Genomic DNA, 16,086 nt, shown 5'->3' with positions numbered 1-16,086 from the left:
TTGAAAGGTCAGAGTGCCTCCTGAATTGTCAGTAGCAACTGTACATTTAAAATTCATGCATTTGCCTTGAAGTTACACTTCTCTCCAAACCTGTAACAGATGCTTAATGTCTAGTATCTGGCATATATAGAGATTGCATAGCTCTGGATAGTGGATGAAGGACAGAGGAAGAAACCTCTATTATGCCTTACAATTTACTTATCACACAACAGCAGGTTAAATTGTGATTTGTGGGCGGCACAGTGGCACAGTGGTTAGCACTGCTGCCTCACAGCGCCAGAGACCCGGGTTCAATTCCCGACTCAGGCGACTGACTGTGTGGAGTTTGCACATTCTCCCCGTGTCTGCGTGGGTTTCCTCCGGGTGCTCCGGTTTCCTCCCACAGTCCAAAGATGTGCGGGTCAGGTGAATTGGCCATGCTAAATTGCCCGTAGTGTTAGGTTAAAGGGGTAAATGTAGGGGTATGGGTGGGTTGCGCTTCGGCGGGTCAGTGTGGACTTGTTGGGCCGAAGGGCCTGTTTCCACACTAAGTAATCTGTAAGTAATCTAATCTAATAATCCAACAGGTTTATTTGGAAGCACTGGTTGTGAACACCTGATGAAGCTACTGCTACTGCTTCCAAATAAATCTGCTGGACTATAACCTGGTGTTGTGTGATTTTTAACTTTGTCTACCCTAGTCCAACACCGGTTCCTCCACATCATTACAATTTACTGTGATTTGCAACAGGAACACTAACCTTTGAGTAAAGCTACAGACATGAAATTGACTAACAAAGACCTATTTTCTATGCTGAAGATTTGGAGGTATAATATTACAAGCTAATGTGCACAGTATTTGTGAAAGGGTAAAGCACACTTGAGTCACACTCAGGTGCAGAGGGCTGCGGCTGCATTGGCAACAGCAATGCTTCTTCTGTATAATTATTGCAGGGACATCTGTTGCTGAGGTGGAGGTCGCTAATCCGAACTGCGGCACTCAGTACTAAGAATGCCCAGCGCTGCTATATTCCAAACATGATTTGTGGCATAGAGAACAAAAGGAATGCTAATAGAATCTGGGCTTAAGTCTGAGAGACAGAGAGCAATTAAGAAAGCAGTTAATTTTAAAAGGAGATTTTGTTTTTGAAATGTGGCACTTAATCCGGACAGGATTGCAACCTATTTTTCCATTATTTTTCCCTCAGTTTAAAAGATGAAAAAGCATTTATATTCAAATTAGTTGGCTATTCCCTCATGATATGGAGCCCAACAAGCCTTCTGTAAGAGGGACTCATTCTGGAGATTGGGGATAAAGCACTGCATTGAGCCTGACAAGTTGTACAATATTTTCAATTAATTTGATTCAATACGTCTGGGTTGAATGCCAGATGAAGTTGCAACTTGTTCTTTAGTTTCCAATTAATAATGTGTATTAAAATGTGAGCTATAGTTTACGTAATGAGTAAACACATGTCAAGACATGCATGTGAACAAGAGTTTCATTCTGGAATAAAGCGGAGAGCTGAAATATTGCTTCCAAGGTTTAAGACACATAATGCATGCATTTATCACTCAGTGTAGCCACCAAACCTTTAGACTGTTCGAGGACTTTTTAATGACTTGACCCTTTTAAAACTAAAAGTAGCCATGGTGTAAAGTGAAGTTAATTTTAGCAACAGTAGCAGAAGAATGGGGATGGAAAGAACAGTTGACATGCAGCATAAGTGTTCTCAGTGGCAAATCTTTTGTATATGCCGAGTCTTTTATATATTTGGGAGAAATTACTGACTAACATGATGGGATCAGTTGCTTCTCAGGCTGTGTAAGGGTATTCCTGTCTTCTTTATTCTGCTTATCCTTCCCTTTACAATGCTTTCTTCTTTATCTGCCTCAATGCCGTTGGTGGCTCATTTTTTTAATCTCCACTCATTTATTTCTTGTCCAGCTCCTCCTCACAACCAGCTGGCCACATTCTAATCATTATGGTAGGGAGCCATTGACCAGACAGCCAGGATTTCCATTGCTTCTGGAACTTGTTATACAAAAATGCACATCTTTGACAACACAAGATAAATGTAAAATTTGCAGTATTCGTTCCAGAATGTCAGAAAACGTCAAGTCACTTGCCCAGGCAAAGATCTAAGCCAATCACACTAACGTTTTGTTTCAACAGTGTTCAGATTAGGTGAGTTTTTTTGATCTCTGGATTGTTGAGGTTCCAAGGCTGAAAACAACTTCATCAGTAAATTGCTATCTGATATCAGTATATTACTGGGAGGATACAGAACCTCATAGAAACTTTGAAACGTCAGAGTGTTGGAGCAAACCCTGAATGACAAATTGACAAGAATTTATGTGAAAAAAAGATTTTTTTTGTATTCTGTCAAGCCAAAAAAATCATTTTCCAATGTAACATCACACATGCACAGTGTCTTACTGACCTTTAGGAGTTAATACTGTACTGTGAAGATAAGGTGACAGTGATCTTGAAATACATTAGTGAAATTTACAACGTTTCTGAAAAATATAACACATTTGATATTTTTTACCTTGATATGAGAATGTCAGGCGTGGTTTACTTTGTTTCCAGGCTTCACTCACTGGTAAAAGAAAGATGATAAGAACACAGCAGCACATTGCAGTAAACTGTGCAGAAGCAAACTTACTTCTGCAGTCCCTTTCTCTGATTAGAAATTTGCACTCCATGTTCTAAGTCTACAGACAGCCACCAGCACAACTCAATCCCTCTGTATCTCAGCAAGGTCCATACCAATTCAATTCTTCAAAGTACACTGCTAAAATAGTTGTTAAACTAAAAGTGGGAGTGGTGGACTCTCCTGCCAATCAGTCTCCATCGATTTGCATAAATGCTGTCAGGAACAAGCAAGAAAGGAGTGGTTTGGCAGAGGCTGGTGAAGTATTTTATAATTAGAGCCAGCAGTGCTAACATCTGCTGAACAACAGGCAGCATTAATACAAGAAAATGTTTAAGCTGCACATCATTAATAAACAGCAATGGTGCACTCCAGCCACTGTGGTTCTTTTTAAAGGTAGACTTCAGCCCAATTTTCAATTAAAGCAATATTTGGATCAATCAGTATTTTTAAAAATGATCAACATTATGTAGTGTGGTAGTCTGATTCACACTACAGAAAATTCAGAATAAACCAAATGTTTAATACTCAACCTCTCAGATTAAAAGCTGCACATTTCAGTACAACAGTGTTACTGTAGGAAAGTAGACTAACTAGAAGTCAAGACTTTTCAGGGCAATGTTTTGGGGGTTTGCAGCTATACAGTGATCTGGGAAAGGAGCTACTTTCTTCTTACTTTTGTACAAAGGCACTTCGGTACAAAAATTTAAATAGATACAAAGCAAAGTTAAGAGCAGTGAAAATAAATTTAAAATCTGAAAACGACTCTGAAAATCACAAAGTATGATCATGGATTTTAATTGAAATTGCAATAGTAATATAAAAAGTTTGGAGCAGGAAGCTTCATTAAGTTTTAATATGTTCGGTGTTTCTAGACAACAACCTTTCTGTCATCATTTCCATTAATTCATTCTCATTAAAAATACTCACTTCAATGGCATTTTCTTCATTACCTGGTTTTGAACATTTGTATAACAGATAGGATCAGTCAGATACATACAGCGAAAATAGAGCCTCCTTGATTTGCAATTCATCCCTCTGTTATCGTGTCCCAACCCTCTTTTTCTTATAGCCAGCGTATGTGCCAATGATTTCATTGAATAACATAATATGGGACTTTACTTAAAGGAAAAGCAGCTTGGAAAATCAGACACTGAGGCTGGTACATCTGCTTCCTGGCTCCTATTGTTTTATAGACATAAAGGATAATAGCTGACAATCAGAATTTGAGATCTCTGTGTCCAACTAACGAGAGACTGTATTACCGTCTGAAAATTGTATATTTATAGTCATCTCTTACACCGCTTTTCAAGCTAGTTTTCTATATCCTCTATGCTGTGATCCCTAATTAGGAAGTTATATTGCATCTGTTAATTACCAATGAAGAAACTTATCAAGAAAGTTTCAAAATTCAAATGCATTTTCTCATCTGCTTCATCAGAAAAGTGTCAAAAACTCATTATGTTATCTAGGCTTAGCCATCTGCCTTGAATCATGTTGGCCATTCATTACCAGACTACACTCTTCCACTATGATGATATTGTTCCGGTTTATAGATGTGGCTTTCGGCACTCAGTCTGCAAATCAACTTATTTTTGCTGCAGATTCATAAATAAACTAGTTAATAAATAAACCACAAAAAATACGGTTGGTCAATATAAACAGATACTTATATGATCAGAGAGAGTTGCAAATATGATCCTCCTTGCAATTCCATTTGAATGTCGCCACATTAATTAGAAATCATCGACTCGCACACAAACTTGAACAGGACGTGACTTTGTGCATTCTGCTGTATTATGACTGGAAACTGTGAGAAAGGATGGATTTCCAACTTGCCACCTAATTAAATTGGATGACAGAATGCCAAATTTACACCAAAATTGAATATATCTATACAGTATATTCAGCTCTATCTCTTCGTAAATCTTGAGAACACACAATTCATATCAGAGTTGCCACTGTATCCTGGCTTTATTTATACTAGACAAACCACAAATATATCTCCAATTATAATGATTCCGCTGGTCACATTTCAACTAACACATACATTTTAGTAAAACTAATGTGCTATTTAATTTTACTTGTCGTGAACATTCACATTATTGTTAAAATCACCTTTATCTGTCATATAAAAGCTTCAAATGCTGAAGGTTACGTTCCTTCCATTTTGTTTAACTTGGCAGCTGAAAATAGCATTGGAGAAGTCTAGTTAATCATTTTACTAACCAGGGAACGAATTTCTCGAGTTTTTGGACTTCGAACTTATTTAATGGGATGGGTATCAATTTAGAGACGTCTGTTAGTCATTACAGAGGTGACCTGACTTCACAGCCCAAACAAGTGTTAAATTATGAAGGCAAACAGCTGTCAGCTGGAATTTCAATATAAACCAAGAGTTAATTAACCCTTTTAGGCATCTCCAGCCTTATTTTATTTAAAGAAATGATTTAATTGTCTCAACTCATTTTCTTTTTCCTAACATTGGATTGCCTACCATAGCATTCCTTATCCAAAGAAAAATAGTGGGAAAATGTTCCAGCCCAAGGGATCATATAGAATAAAAGAAATTACAACTGAGAAGGAAGTCATTCCAGATTTTTAACTGGAGCCATTACCTCAAAGCTTATATCCCTCTGTATTTTGTTTATTAATTTTCAAGTACTTTTATCTGGTACCTATCAGTACAAGTCTCTATTAAACCTGAATTATTCAGCTAAACAAAACCATTGCTAAACTACAGGCTGGGGGGCACAAGGAGGAATGCCCCAGCAAGACATTCTTTCTCCATTTTAAAGGAACTGCAAAGCTGTTGGCAGCTCATGGAGTGATGGACTCTGCTATTGGATTACCTGATATTGCATGTCGAACTTATGAATGATATTAACTAGGAGAATGCAATATTGTTTATTGCTGAGTACTAAATTGATTAAAGTAAAATTCTTTTTCAGGGTAATTGTCCATGCCCCAGCTGTACTCTGGAGTGTGTGTATATACAAGACAAGGATTGAATACATTGAGGTCATTTCTATGTTTACAGATTCCAAGGACATGGATACCTAGTGATCTGTCTGTGACATTGCTCATGGAAACAGGAAACAAAAGCTAGGGGGATGAGTTTTTGTTTATCTTTGTATGTTTATGTGCCAATTGCTTTTATAAACCTGTCTACATCTTCCATTAACATTTATTGACAGTTGTTTGTGTATTTAAAAGTTCAAGAACAAAGTTTGAAAGAAGACATTTGGACTGGATTAAGTTAAAAATCACACAACACCAGGTTATAGTCCAACAGGTTTAATTGGAAGCACACTAGCTTTTGGAGCGACACTCCTTCATCAGGTGATAGTGGAGGGCTCGATCGTACCACTATCACCTGATGAAGGAGCGTTGCTATAACCTGGTGTTGTGTGATTTTTAATTTTGTAACCCCAGTCCAACACCGGCATCTCCAAATCAGGACTGGACTAAAATTGTGATAAGTTGAGAATAGAATTTGTCTTCAGTGTATCTAAAATCCTTCAAATGGAAGTAACACCTGAAGACACCACATACCGACCTCATTGCAGCCCCTGATGGTAGGAATCAAGTGACCAATCCCACTTAATCCTGGTGGAGAGCCTCTGAAAGTCTCTCAGCAATGGCAAAACCTCCCCTGATTAAGTGGGAGGGTAGTACGGTTTGATGTGGGATTCCCAACCACAAGTGGATGAACAAGTTTAATTCACTTGGTTAACCAGAAGTAAATTGAAGGAAAGTCAAGTCCAATGTTTTTTTGAGTGAAAGACATCAGAGTTTTATTACCTATTAAACCTGAGAAAAATAAGAAATTGCAAAATTACATACATACAAACTCAGGTAAGAAGCTTGAAAAAGAGGGGAGGCAAAACGTTGGTACAGACAAGAAAATAAAAGCAACTCTAATTTGAAGTTTTTATGATTTTAAGTTGGAGAGTGAAACCTGCATCCCAACTGCTTGGTTGTTGTCCTGTTTCCTCAGGAGTGACAAAATTTGCTGATGACCTTGATTCCTTGGTGAATGGTGTATTTTTTCCCCAAGCTGCTTTTTCACCAGTGCTTTCTTCTGAGATTGAGAGAGAGAGATTTTCATATACTTGCTGTTGTCATTCTATGTTGCTTTTGCTCTCTTTTCTTGCTGTTCATTTTTTTCAAGGTATGTATTTATTACGCAAGTGATACAAATTTCTTGATGCCTCACTGCGTTTCCATGTGTCCTGATTAAAATAGAAATTCCATTCAGCTAGTTTTTATAATCAATGTTGCTTGCTTGGGCTTGCCAGGTGATCTCAGCAGCTACTTTAGGTCAGTAATAAGCTTTTAAAAGCAGTTTTTAATCCTTGGATGTCTCAGGTGTTAAAGTTAACTGGTAGAAATTGAATATTAATAATCTATTTTCACTACAATTATAACAAAGATGACTTCATTTTTGACTGTAATATATCAGAACTGGAGTTGCCACAATTAATTGGACTGAATTGTTTAATTTAGTTAATTGTTTAATTCTAGTGAAAGCTGCATTTTGTTCTGTGTCCCTATATTCCTGCACATCTTTAAGGGAGCAGTGCATAGAGGTTCATAGTTTGATGATGTATTAGATATGAACATGTTTAAATAGTTCACAAATCCAATGAATCACTGCACTGGTTTCATATTTGTCGGTCACTGCATGTAATCTAACTATCGACTTGTTAGGATCTAAGCAATACCATTTTACTATCTGTACAGGACCTATATACTTGTCTTTAGGCATCTTTAGTTGGCATCTATTATTTTGTTCCAATTCAGACTCCTCTGGGGAGCAGTCTCTAGTGATCACACCAGATTCTGATGATGACTTCTGATTGCTTCTTCCATTAGAATCATAGAAACTCAACACAGTGTGGAAGTAGGTCCTTCAGTCCATCTAGTCACCACCAATCATCTGAAGAAAAACCCCACCCAAGCTAGCCTGGTAATCCTCCTAGACTGCATATATGGGAGGAGACAGGACCACCCAAAGGAAATCCACACGGACATGGAGAGAATGTGCAAACCCGACAGAGTTATGCAAGGGTGGAATTGAACCTGGGTCCCTGCTGCAATGAGATCTGTATTTGCAGATACATTCTATCTTGTTCAAGAAGCACACAATCTGTAGGCAGTCAGTCAATGTGACATTTTATAAATTCCTACTTTGGAAATAGAACCGGTCTGACACAAGGTTGGGATACAGACAGACTCAAACCGCACAGCTTTAAATGCATTGTCTGCATTGAGATCTCACCTTCTTTTTATATATTCAAGATAAAACCTTATGTTATCCTGGGGCTGTGACTTGAAAGAAATTCTGGGATTCACATGGTAATCAATTGAAATTTGCATGCCCTTTCTAAGTGATTAATCATTTAAAATCAATCTAGGTTTGTTCAATACATTGCATCCGTTGTATGATACTTTGGTCTTTTACTGTAAATTCTGTGTCTTATGATCCTGTCCCACCAACTAGCAGACGAAGGAGCAGCGCTCTGAAAGCTTGTATTTTCAAATAAACCTGTTGGACTATAATCTAGTGTTGTGTGATTTTTAACTATGATTTATAATACCAAAGGACAAATACAGTTAGACTTGCATATAAATATTATACGACTGAAAATATAACTCTACCATATATTACTCATTTCTCACTAAGTTTGTCTTTGCAAATGCAGTGGTGTGATATACAGGAACCGTAAGAAGAGATTTTGATGCTTATTTCTTTGAAGTAATGTCAGTAATTAAATAAATTGAAAAGATATTTATTTAATTTCATATTTACTCATTAATCGATTGAGAATAAGTAAACTGGTATAACTGTGTTTACAGTAAATCAACTTTCTAATGCATTGCTGTCTATATCATATTCATAATATAACCAGCCAATTTTTGCCAGTTTCATTAAAAAGCATGAAAATTATGGTCAAATAAAACAGGATATTATTTTTGTAAAATTCAATCTGCATATCACACCTGGATACATAATCTTGAAAAATACAAGACAGAGCAACAGTCTAACTTTAAATGACATGGAATAAAAAGAGTAGCATCAGCAATGAAAGATAATAAGTCACACAAGAAATTGTACTGAAAAATTCAGTTGGTAAACCTTTAAATGACCGAAAGTGAATTTATGAACCTGAGAGAAATAGCTGGTGAGAATGCCCAAATAATGAAAGCAGAAATTTCCTCACACTAATGGGGATAGATGGAAAACTATTATGGAGAATAAAATGTGTCTGGAATGTCTTAATAGCAAAGTGCACTCAGGGTTTAGATGAGTTATCCAAACCCTCAAGCAAATTACAGCTTTGGACATGTTTCTAATCATCTGTTACACTCAAGGTAACATAGGGAAAACATTCCTTTGTTACTTGTAGCATCAACATAAAATGCGAGGATAAAGGATAGGATTAACATTTTACTCAGTAAAGATTTGGAAAAGTTTCTTTTTAAACTTTATTTGGAAAGATATTATTATTCTGGTTTCCATAATGAGAATGAATAAGCAAATTTAAGCCAATATTTTTGTTTCGCAAAGACAATGAATTGAAAACAAAACATAAGGCAACAGGTCAATTACTGGGAATGGAAATAGAACATGTCCATGTTTGATGACCCCTGCGAACATGCTGGGCTGAAGGTCCTCTTACTGGGCCGTGAAAATTCTATGACTCTCGAACTTCATAATCTCCATGCTTCAGCAATCTTGGCACAAGATTTTAATCTCTCCAATCTCTCCATGTCTACAGCTGCATAAGCACCATACTCTGTAATTCCCTCTCTAGCTCTCCATCTTGCTTCCTCCCTCTGTCTGACTTGAAGACTTCATTGAAACCATCTCACCATTTCTTGAAACTTGCTCTATGATTTGGTGACATATTTTGTTTGTTAACTCTCCCTTGAATCATTTTGGGATGTTTTACCACATTAGAGGCAATGATATAATTGCAAGTTATTGTTGTTAACCTGACACAGGTCAATGATACAGCATTAAGATGGTTACACATTGCAGGTAGTGTGGTATACATCCAGATATATATTCTGATGAATATTACAGCCCAGCTCTTAACCCTGTTTCTCCTCCAGACAAATCCAAATAAAAGTAGCTGCTTTTATTTCAGATTTCCAATATTTGACTTTAAACTTACATTTTGATACAATTTATGCAATGTAAGTACTATTTGCTACCTGACAAAAAGAACATTTAGAAATTAGTTCAGAAGACCTTAATTTTGTTATGGTTGTGTTCGCCAAGTTGGGAATTTGTGTTGCAGACATTTCGTCCCCTGTCTAGGTGACATCCTCAGTGCTTGGGAGCCTCCTGTGAAGCGCTTCTGTGATGTTTCCTCTAGCATTTATAGTGATTTGTACCTGCCGCTTCCGGTTGTCAGTTCCAGCTGTCCGCTGCAGTGGCTAGTATATTGGGACAACACTACTATTATAGGACAAGCCAAACAGAGAACAGCCAGGGAATTCCTAGAGGCATGGCACTCATCCACAGATTCAATCAATAAGCACATCGACCTGGACCCAATATACCAGTCACTGCAGCGGACAGCTGGAACTGACAATCGGAAGCGGCAGGTACAAATCACTATAAATGCCGGAGGAAACATCACAGGAGCACTTCACAGGAGGGTCCCAAGCGCTGATGATGTCACCTAGACAGGGGACGAAACGTCTGCAACACAAATTCCCAGCTCGGCGAACAGAACCACAACAACGAGCACCCGAGCTACAAATCTTCTCCCAAACTTTGAAGACCTTAATTTTACTTCACCTTTGGTTTTCTTCAGGATTGTATGCATGAGTTTCCTTTATCAATTGTACCTTTACCTAGCTTGATTCAAACTTCCCTTCAGAAAGCATTGACTTAATGTTGTTGTTTTGAATTTTGTCTTCAGTTTTTGGTTTGAATAAAATTTCACCTGCATGCAATATTCCATAAACCTGGCAAACCAGATAGAACTCAACATGAAAATTCGTAAAATCGTTGGACAGTTCCCAGATATGAACAAAGGATCATTTAAAGACAATTCGATATAATCAGTTATGTCTTTAGCTGCGAGCTCCTGCCGAACTCTCACACAATCACAAGATCTCGTATGAGGTCTGTATATAAATCAAGCCCAGTGTGGGGTTGAGCAGGAAATGTCTACTTTGTTACACAGCTTCATCTCATGGTGTACTCAATGAAAATATAACATGATATATACTGCTGACACAGAACAGTGGTGACGAACACATTTCACAGTGATGACAACTATAAATTTTGGACAAATAATCACAGATTCAGAGGAATTCTCCTTTGAAGATCATACATTTCTTCTTTGCTAGCTGGTATCAATTCAGATAAACAAGCTCATCATAAGAGTAACGTTAGTTGGCAATGTGACAATTCGAATCTCCATATGTTCAACGAACTTAAATACTTGAATTTGGTCCAATTTGAATTGGATTTCACTTTGTAATTTAAGTCTTTAATTTGCAAGCTTAATTCAAAAAACAGTTTGTAATATGACCATTCAATTTATATGTCAAAAAGTTTCGTTAATGCTTCCCAATGAGAACTATTTATGAAACTTCTGTAATTTATAACTCACTCAAATACCAGTAGGCAAAGGCAATGCACTGAATAATGCTAAACAAACGTAAATGAAAAGATTTAACTTCCATCCTGCTTTCAGTTAAGGACTGGGACTCCTGATCATTATCTAGTGACATCTGCTGGACAGTATAGACATTGGCTGAAAACAAGATTTGGATGAATTGCGATGCATGCTTTGACTAAATAGCGTGCTACATTAGAGTTCACATATAGTGATTGAGAGATTGAACAAGGTATTAAAGAGCTTGACGAGCTAGTGTCTTCAGGAGAGGAGAAAACTTTTCCATTTCATTAAAGTTAAAAATCACACAACACTAGGTTATAGTCCAACAGGTTTAATTGGAAGCACTAGCTTACGGAGCACTGCTCCTTCATCAGGTGGTTGTGGAGTATAAGATTGTAAGACACAGAATTTATAGCAAAAGTTTACAGTCTGCTATAAATTCTGTGTCTTACAATCTTATATTCCACAACCACCTGATGAAAGAGCAACGCTCCGAAAGCTAGTGCTTCCAATTAAACCTGTTGGACTATAACCTGGTGTTGTGTGATTTTTAACTTTGTATATCCCAGTCCAACACCGGCATCTCCCAATCAAAACTATTTCATCAACCTTGACTTACAGGGTTGAGGCGTCAAATCCCATCCAGAGACTTAACTGCAAATAATTCCGGGGAGCTAAGAAACATGAAACTTGAAGGAAACTTGAAGTCAAACTAAGGTCCTCTTTGCCATCTCAAATGGACATGTTATCAGATCAGATATCTCAAATCAATACTTATTCTTAACTAACCCAGTTACCTCCCCTTCACGCCTCATTGCTATTCAAACCACCGTCTCAACAAATTCATCAAAGAGTCAGATCTCGACAAGGAAGCCAGAGCAAGCACCTAATGGATTCAGCTTGCCAAGGGCTCTGAATGACCTCTATGTTGATACCCTAGGGTTGGGGATTTCAAGACTGGGGACATATTTTTAAAATGGATGGAGAAAGAGTTAAAAAAGGCATGGGGATAATTTATTTTACACAGTGCGTGGTTAGTGTGTGGAATGAGCTTCCAGAGGAACTGGTGGATGCAGGTATAGTTACAATGTTTAAAAGTTATATGGATAAGTACATGAATAAGAAATGTTTGAAGGGATATGGGCCTCCATCGGCAGGTGGGACTGGTTTAGTTTGGGGTTATGGTCGGTATGGACTAAAGGGTCTGATTCCGTGCTGTATGACTCTAAGACTCTACAGCATCTCAGTGCATACTTCATGGACCCAAGACACATGCAATCCTTGTCTACAGACATTGGCATTCAACATGTGCCAGGTTCTAAGAACCCTCGAGGCATACTTTTGATCTACTTACAGGATGGTCCTACATTTCAAAGCTGCACCTTGAGGCTGCATCAGCAACAATCATTGCAATGCTGCAGCAAGGATTCTGTTTGTTCAGGGACACACACTAGGCTCATGGACTGGACCTGGCTGAAGCTCTAGGCTCTTCACTCACCGTCTTTACTCTCACTCACTTTGACCATAGCTGGATTCTCACAGTATCTTGCCTTGCCTTTTTGTTCTTTGTCCTTTCAGCCAGAGAGACATGGCTGCTATTACTTCTATCTTGCCATGCCATGGAACACAAACACAAGGTCAGGAAGCTTGTCATAGTTGCCCCAGTCAAGGCAAGGGGAATAGCTTTTGCTCAGAGATCTGAGCACAGTAAGAGAAGAGCAGTCAGAATCAGAACTCTCTCCTCATTAGGGTTAAGAAACCAAACGTCAGGGGGCATACCACTCACCATGAGTCTGTCTGTCCTATTGGTCCTGTTTCCTCTTCAATGAGAGAAAAGACAAAAGTGGGTGGCATAACCATTACTCCAGCCTGACAATCATTCACAGTAGGCAGGCTAGCTGAATAAGTATTTTAAACACCATTTGTCACGCTGTTTTAAATTTGATCAAGTTGAATGGATTTCTTGGGCTTTGGGAAACCAAATAGTGAATGAGAGACCTTTCTGGATCCACTTGGTAAATACCTTTTCACTTACCAGCTCAATCTAGTTTACTTATTTTATTCATTCCAACCCATAGGACTGAACACTCACTTTGAGGCATGATTTCCTATCAACATGATCCTCCTGATCTCCCCTGATACCCATGACTCCTTTGGCTGTTCCAGCATCTCTATCTCTTTTGGATACACTCCTCAATGTTCCCAACTGACCCACCCTTATCCTACTAATTGGGGTGGAGTTTACTGAAGGTGTAGGTGAATCTCTGAGGCAAACTGTCACGCAGCTATGACCTCCATAGTTATGTGCCAGTGCTTGGCGATGGTTGGAGTCTGAGCAGCAGAGTATGCTGCTCTGTAGCCTTACCATTGTGTACAGTCTACCAATAAATGCTGTTTACCAGTAAACTAGATGTCTGACCCAAGCTCTTATGAAGGTCTGAAGAACCTACATGATACCACATCCTGCCCATGAATAATCCATGTCACCAAAGCCATGACTTCTCCATCCTTGCTCCTTGCATTTAGGTGGCACCTGCTATTGCAGGCCTTGCTGTCCACCATGCAACCTCTCAATCCGGTAGGCTTTGGTTGAGAAGTGAGGGCAAAAACAGGTCAAACAACCAGACCTGAACTGACCTGAAAATGTATTGCTGGAAAAGCGCAGCAGGTCAGGCAGCATCCAAGGAACAGGAGAATCGACGTTTCGATTCTTCAGGACAGCCCTTATGCCCGAAACGTCGATTCTCCTGTTCCCTGGATGCTGCCTGACCTGCTGCGCTTTTCCAGCAATACATTTTCAGCTCTGATCGCCAGCATCTACAGACCTCACTTTCTCCTCAAAGACCTGAAGTGACAGCTCACAAGCTCCTTCCTTCCCTCTGATTAAACACTGGAGGCTAGCTATCACGTTTTAGACAATTACACAAAAGGTTTGCTTTAACTCAAACAGATATCTACGATTATCACTGGGGTGTACACAACATGCTGCAGTTCACTCTTTTGGCCCCCAATTACATTATCAGGGGCCAATCTGGTATTTGGATTCCCAATGACATCATTTCCTAAATGTGGTAAAAGCCTACCCTTCCGACCAGCTTGAATCTCCGGGGAACAGAAGCGAAGGCCTAAAGAGGCCCAGCATGGTTACATGTAAAATATATTTTGTTTTCTTATAGTTCAAGAAGAACTTCAGTATAAAACTCTGCATGAAATCTGACTTTTAGGGTCAAATCATTTTCCCATTTGGATTTTTTATCTGATAAATACTAAGATTTTGGTTGTAGTTTTGACATGAGTAAGGAAAACATTGGAAATTGAGTCAATGTTTGTGTGAGCGAACAAACCTCCATCAGTCCACAGTAAATCAGTGACAATCTGAGTAGATATATTGTCCAATTTCCTTACAGTCTGGTGATGGTGTAATGGGAGGCTATACAGAGCATCATAAGTGGTCAAACAGAGTTTCGAATAACTTAACATTTTGTATTTCCAGCTCTCTATTGTTAGCAGACCACCCAACTTTACCTCCCTACCTCAGTTAGCTGATACTTATACGAGTTCCCTCTGCTCAAGTACTAGCCACCTGACTGTCAAATCTGCCATCATTATCCATCTTGCCAAAAAAACTCACCTTTGATCCCACAGTGCTTGCAAACTACTGCCCCATTTAGAAGCTGCACTTCCTTTTCAAATTCAAAAAGTGTCGTCACCTTTCAAATCTGCACCCATCTTCTCTGCAGCTCCATGTTTAAGACCCTCTGATCAGGTTTCTGCCCCAGCCCCATACACTGAAACAGCCCTTATTAAAATTGCAAACTATATCTTGGACCAGATTTTCATCACTCAATGAAGTTGCAAATCTGGTCAGGAAATATTGAATTTAGTTTTGTTGGCCAGAAAAACAATCTTGCTCCACTCTCCTAATCCCAAGCTACATTTGTGTAGCTTTCACATGCTTTTAGATGGATTTGGGTAAAAAACATATGCATACCTCTTTTGAGGTCTTTGTCTCTATTATGAGGATCACTGAAAGATTTCATTTCCCTCGCACACAGCTTTGTGCTGGGAAATTTCTGACCATATTGGGGAACCTGCTGAGTAGTGGAGAGCATTTTGAAACATAACTGTAAAATGTTTTCATAGTTTGAATCTTACTGTTTAATACTGATTTGTTACTTAGATGCATTTTATGGCAAAGATTCATTCTGGGGATTTGTCCTTTAAAGGACAAAAAGGTAAGTTGAGCCTGACCTTGACCACAATTGTGTTAGCATAGTCATGCATTACAGCATTATTTCCATGAAAGCGGCTAATGCATTAAAAATGTGAAAAAAAAAGTCCTATCAACCAGCCTGGCATGTTTTTTGATGTGATTTAAATTGACTGACTGCTTTGTCTGGTTTTAAAAATAAATCCCTGCTTTGGAAAATTGGAATAAATCTCAGTGCCAGTCTCTCTCTGTTATTGATAGTTAGTTTGCTTTGAGACGGGATAGCTTATACTCTGTCAGTTTAAACAATGTAACTAGAAGATTTAATTATGGTAGCTGTAGCCATTATGAATGCTTTGAGTGTTTCAGTTGCTAATGGCTTTAACTCATCAGATGATCTACTGATCTAAAACGAATTGAATATTTTAATTTAGGCTGTAATAACAGAATATGCCTTTGCTTTTATTCTTTGCGAACAAAACTAACAGATGACAATTTTTATTAGCAGTATTTTTCCCAGTATCAGTGATAACATGTTTGAATTCAGTATTTTAATAGATTGTTGGAGGTTTAAGTTTTTTTTCAACAATTT

At 38.3% G+C, this 16,086-nt stretch overlaps 1 protein-coding gene across 4 annotated transcripts in view; it reads right to left on the bottom strand.

The window, feature by feature from the left end:
- The window catches only part of LOC122563190 (semaphorin-3D-like), an 83,126-nt gene extending 78,306 nt beyond the window's left edge, over positions 1-4,820 (bottom strand). For 2 of the 4 annotated variants that reach the window (XM_043716715.1, XM_043716718.1), the window contains exon 1: positions 2,532-4,381. In XM_043716715.1, the coding sequence (XP_043572650.1) occupies positions 2,532-2,688 (157 nt within the window). In that variant the 5' untranslated portion in view covers positions 2,689-4,381. Of the gene's footprint in view, positions 1-2,531; positions 4,479-4,754 lie in introns of those variants that run through there. The other 2 variants (XM_043716717.1, XM_043716716.1) reach the window with 2 other exon arrangements.
- Positions 4,821-16,086: the final 11,266 nt, after the last annotated feature.

The sequence above is a fragment of the Chiloscyllium plagiosum genome, chromosome 26 (genome assembly GCF_004010195.1).
Source record: "Chiloscyllium plagiosum isolate BGI_BamShark_2017 chromosome 26, ASM401019v2, whole genome shotgun sequence".
Classification (NCBI taxonomy): domain Eukaryota; kingdom Metazoa; phylum Chordata; class Chondrichthyes; order Orectolobiformes; family Hemiscylliidae; genus Chiloscyllium; species Chiloscyllium plagiosum.
The sequence above is the reverse complement of the archived record's forward strand: the minus strand, read 5'-3'. Positions and strand labels throughout refer to the sequence as shown.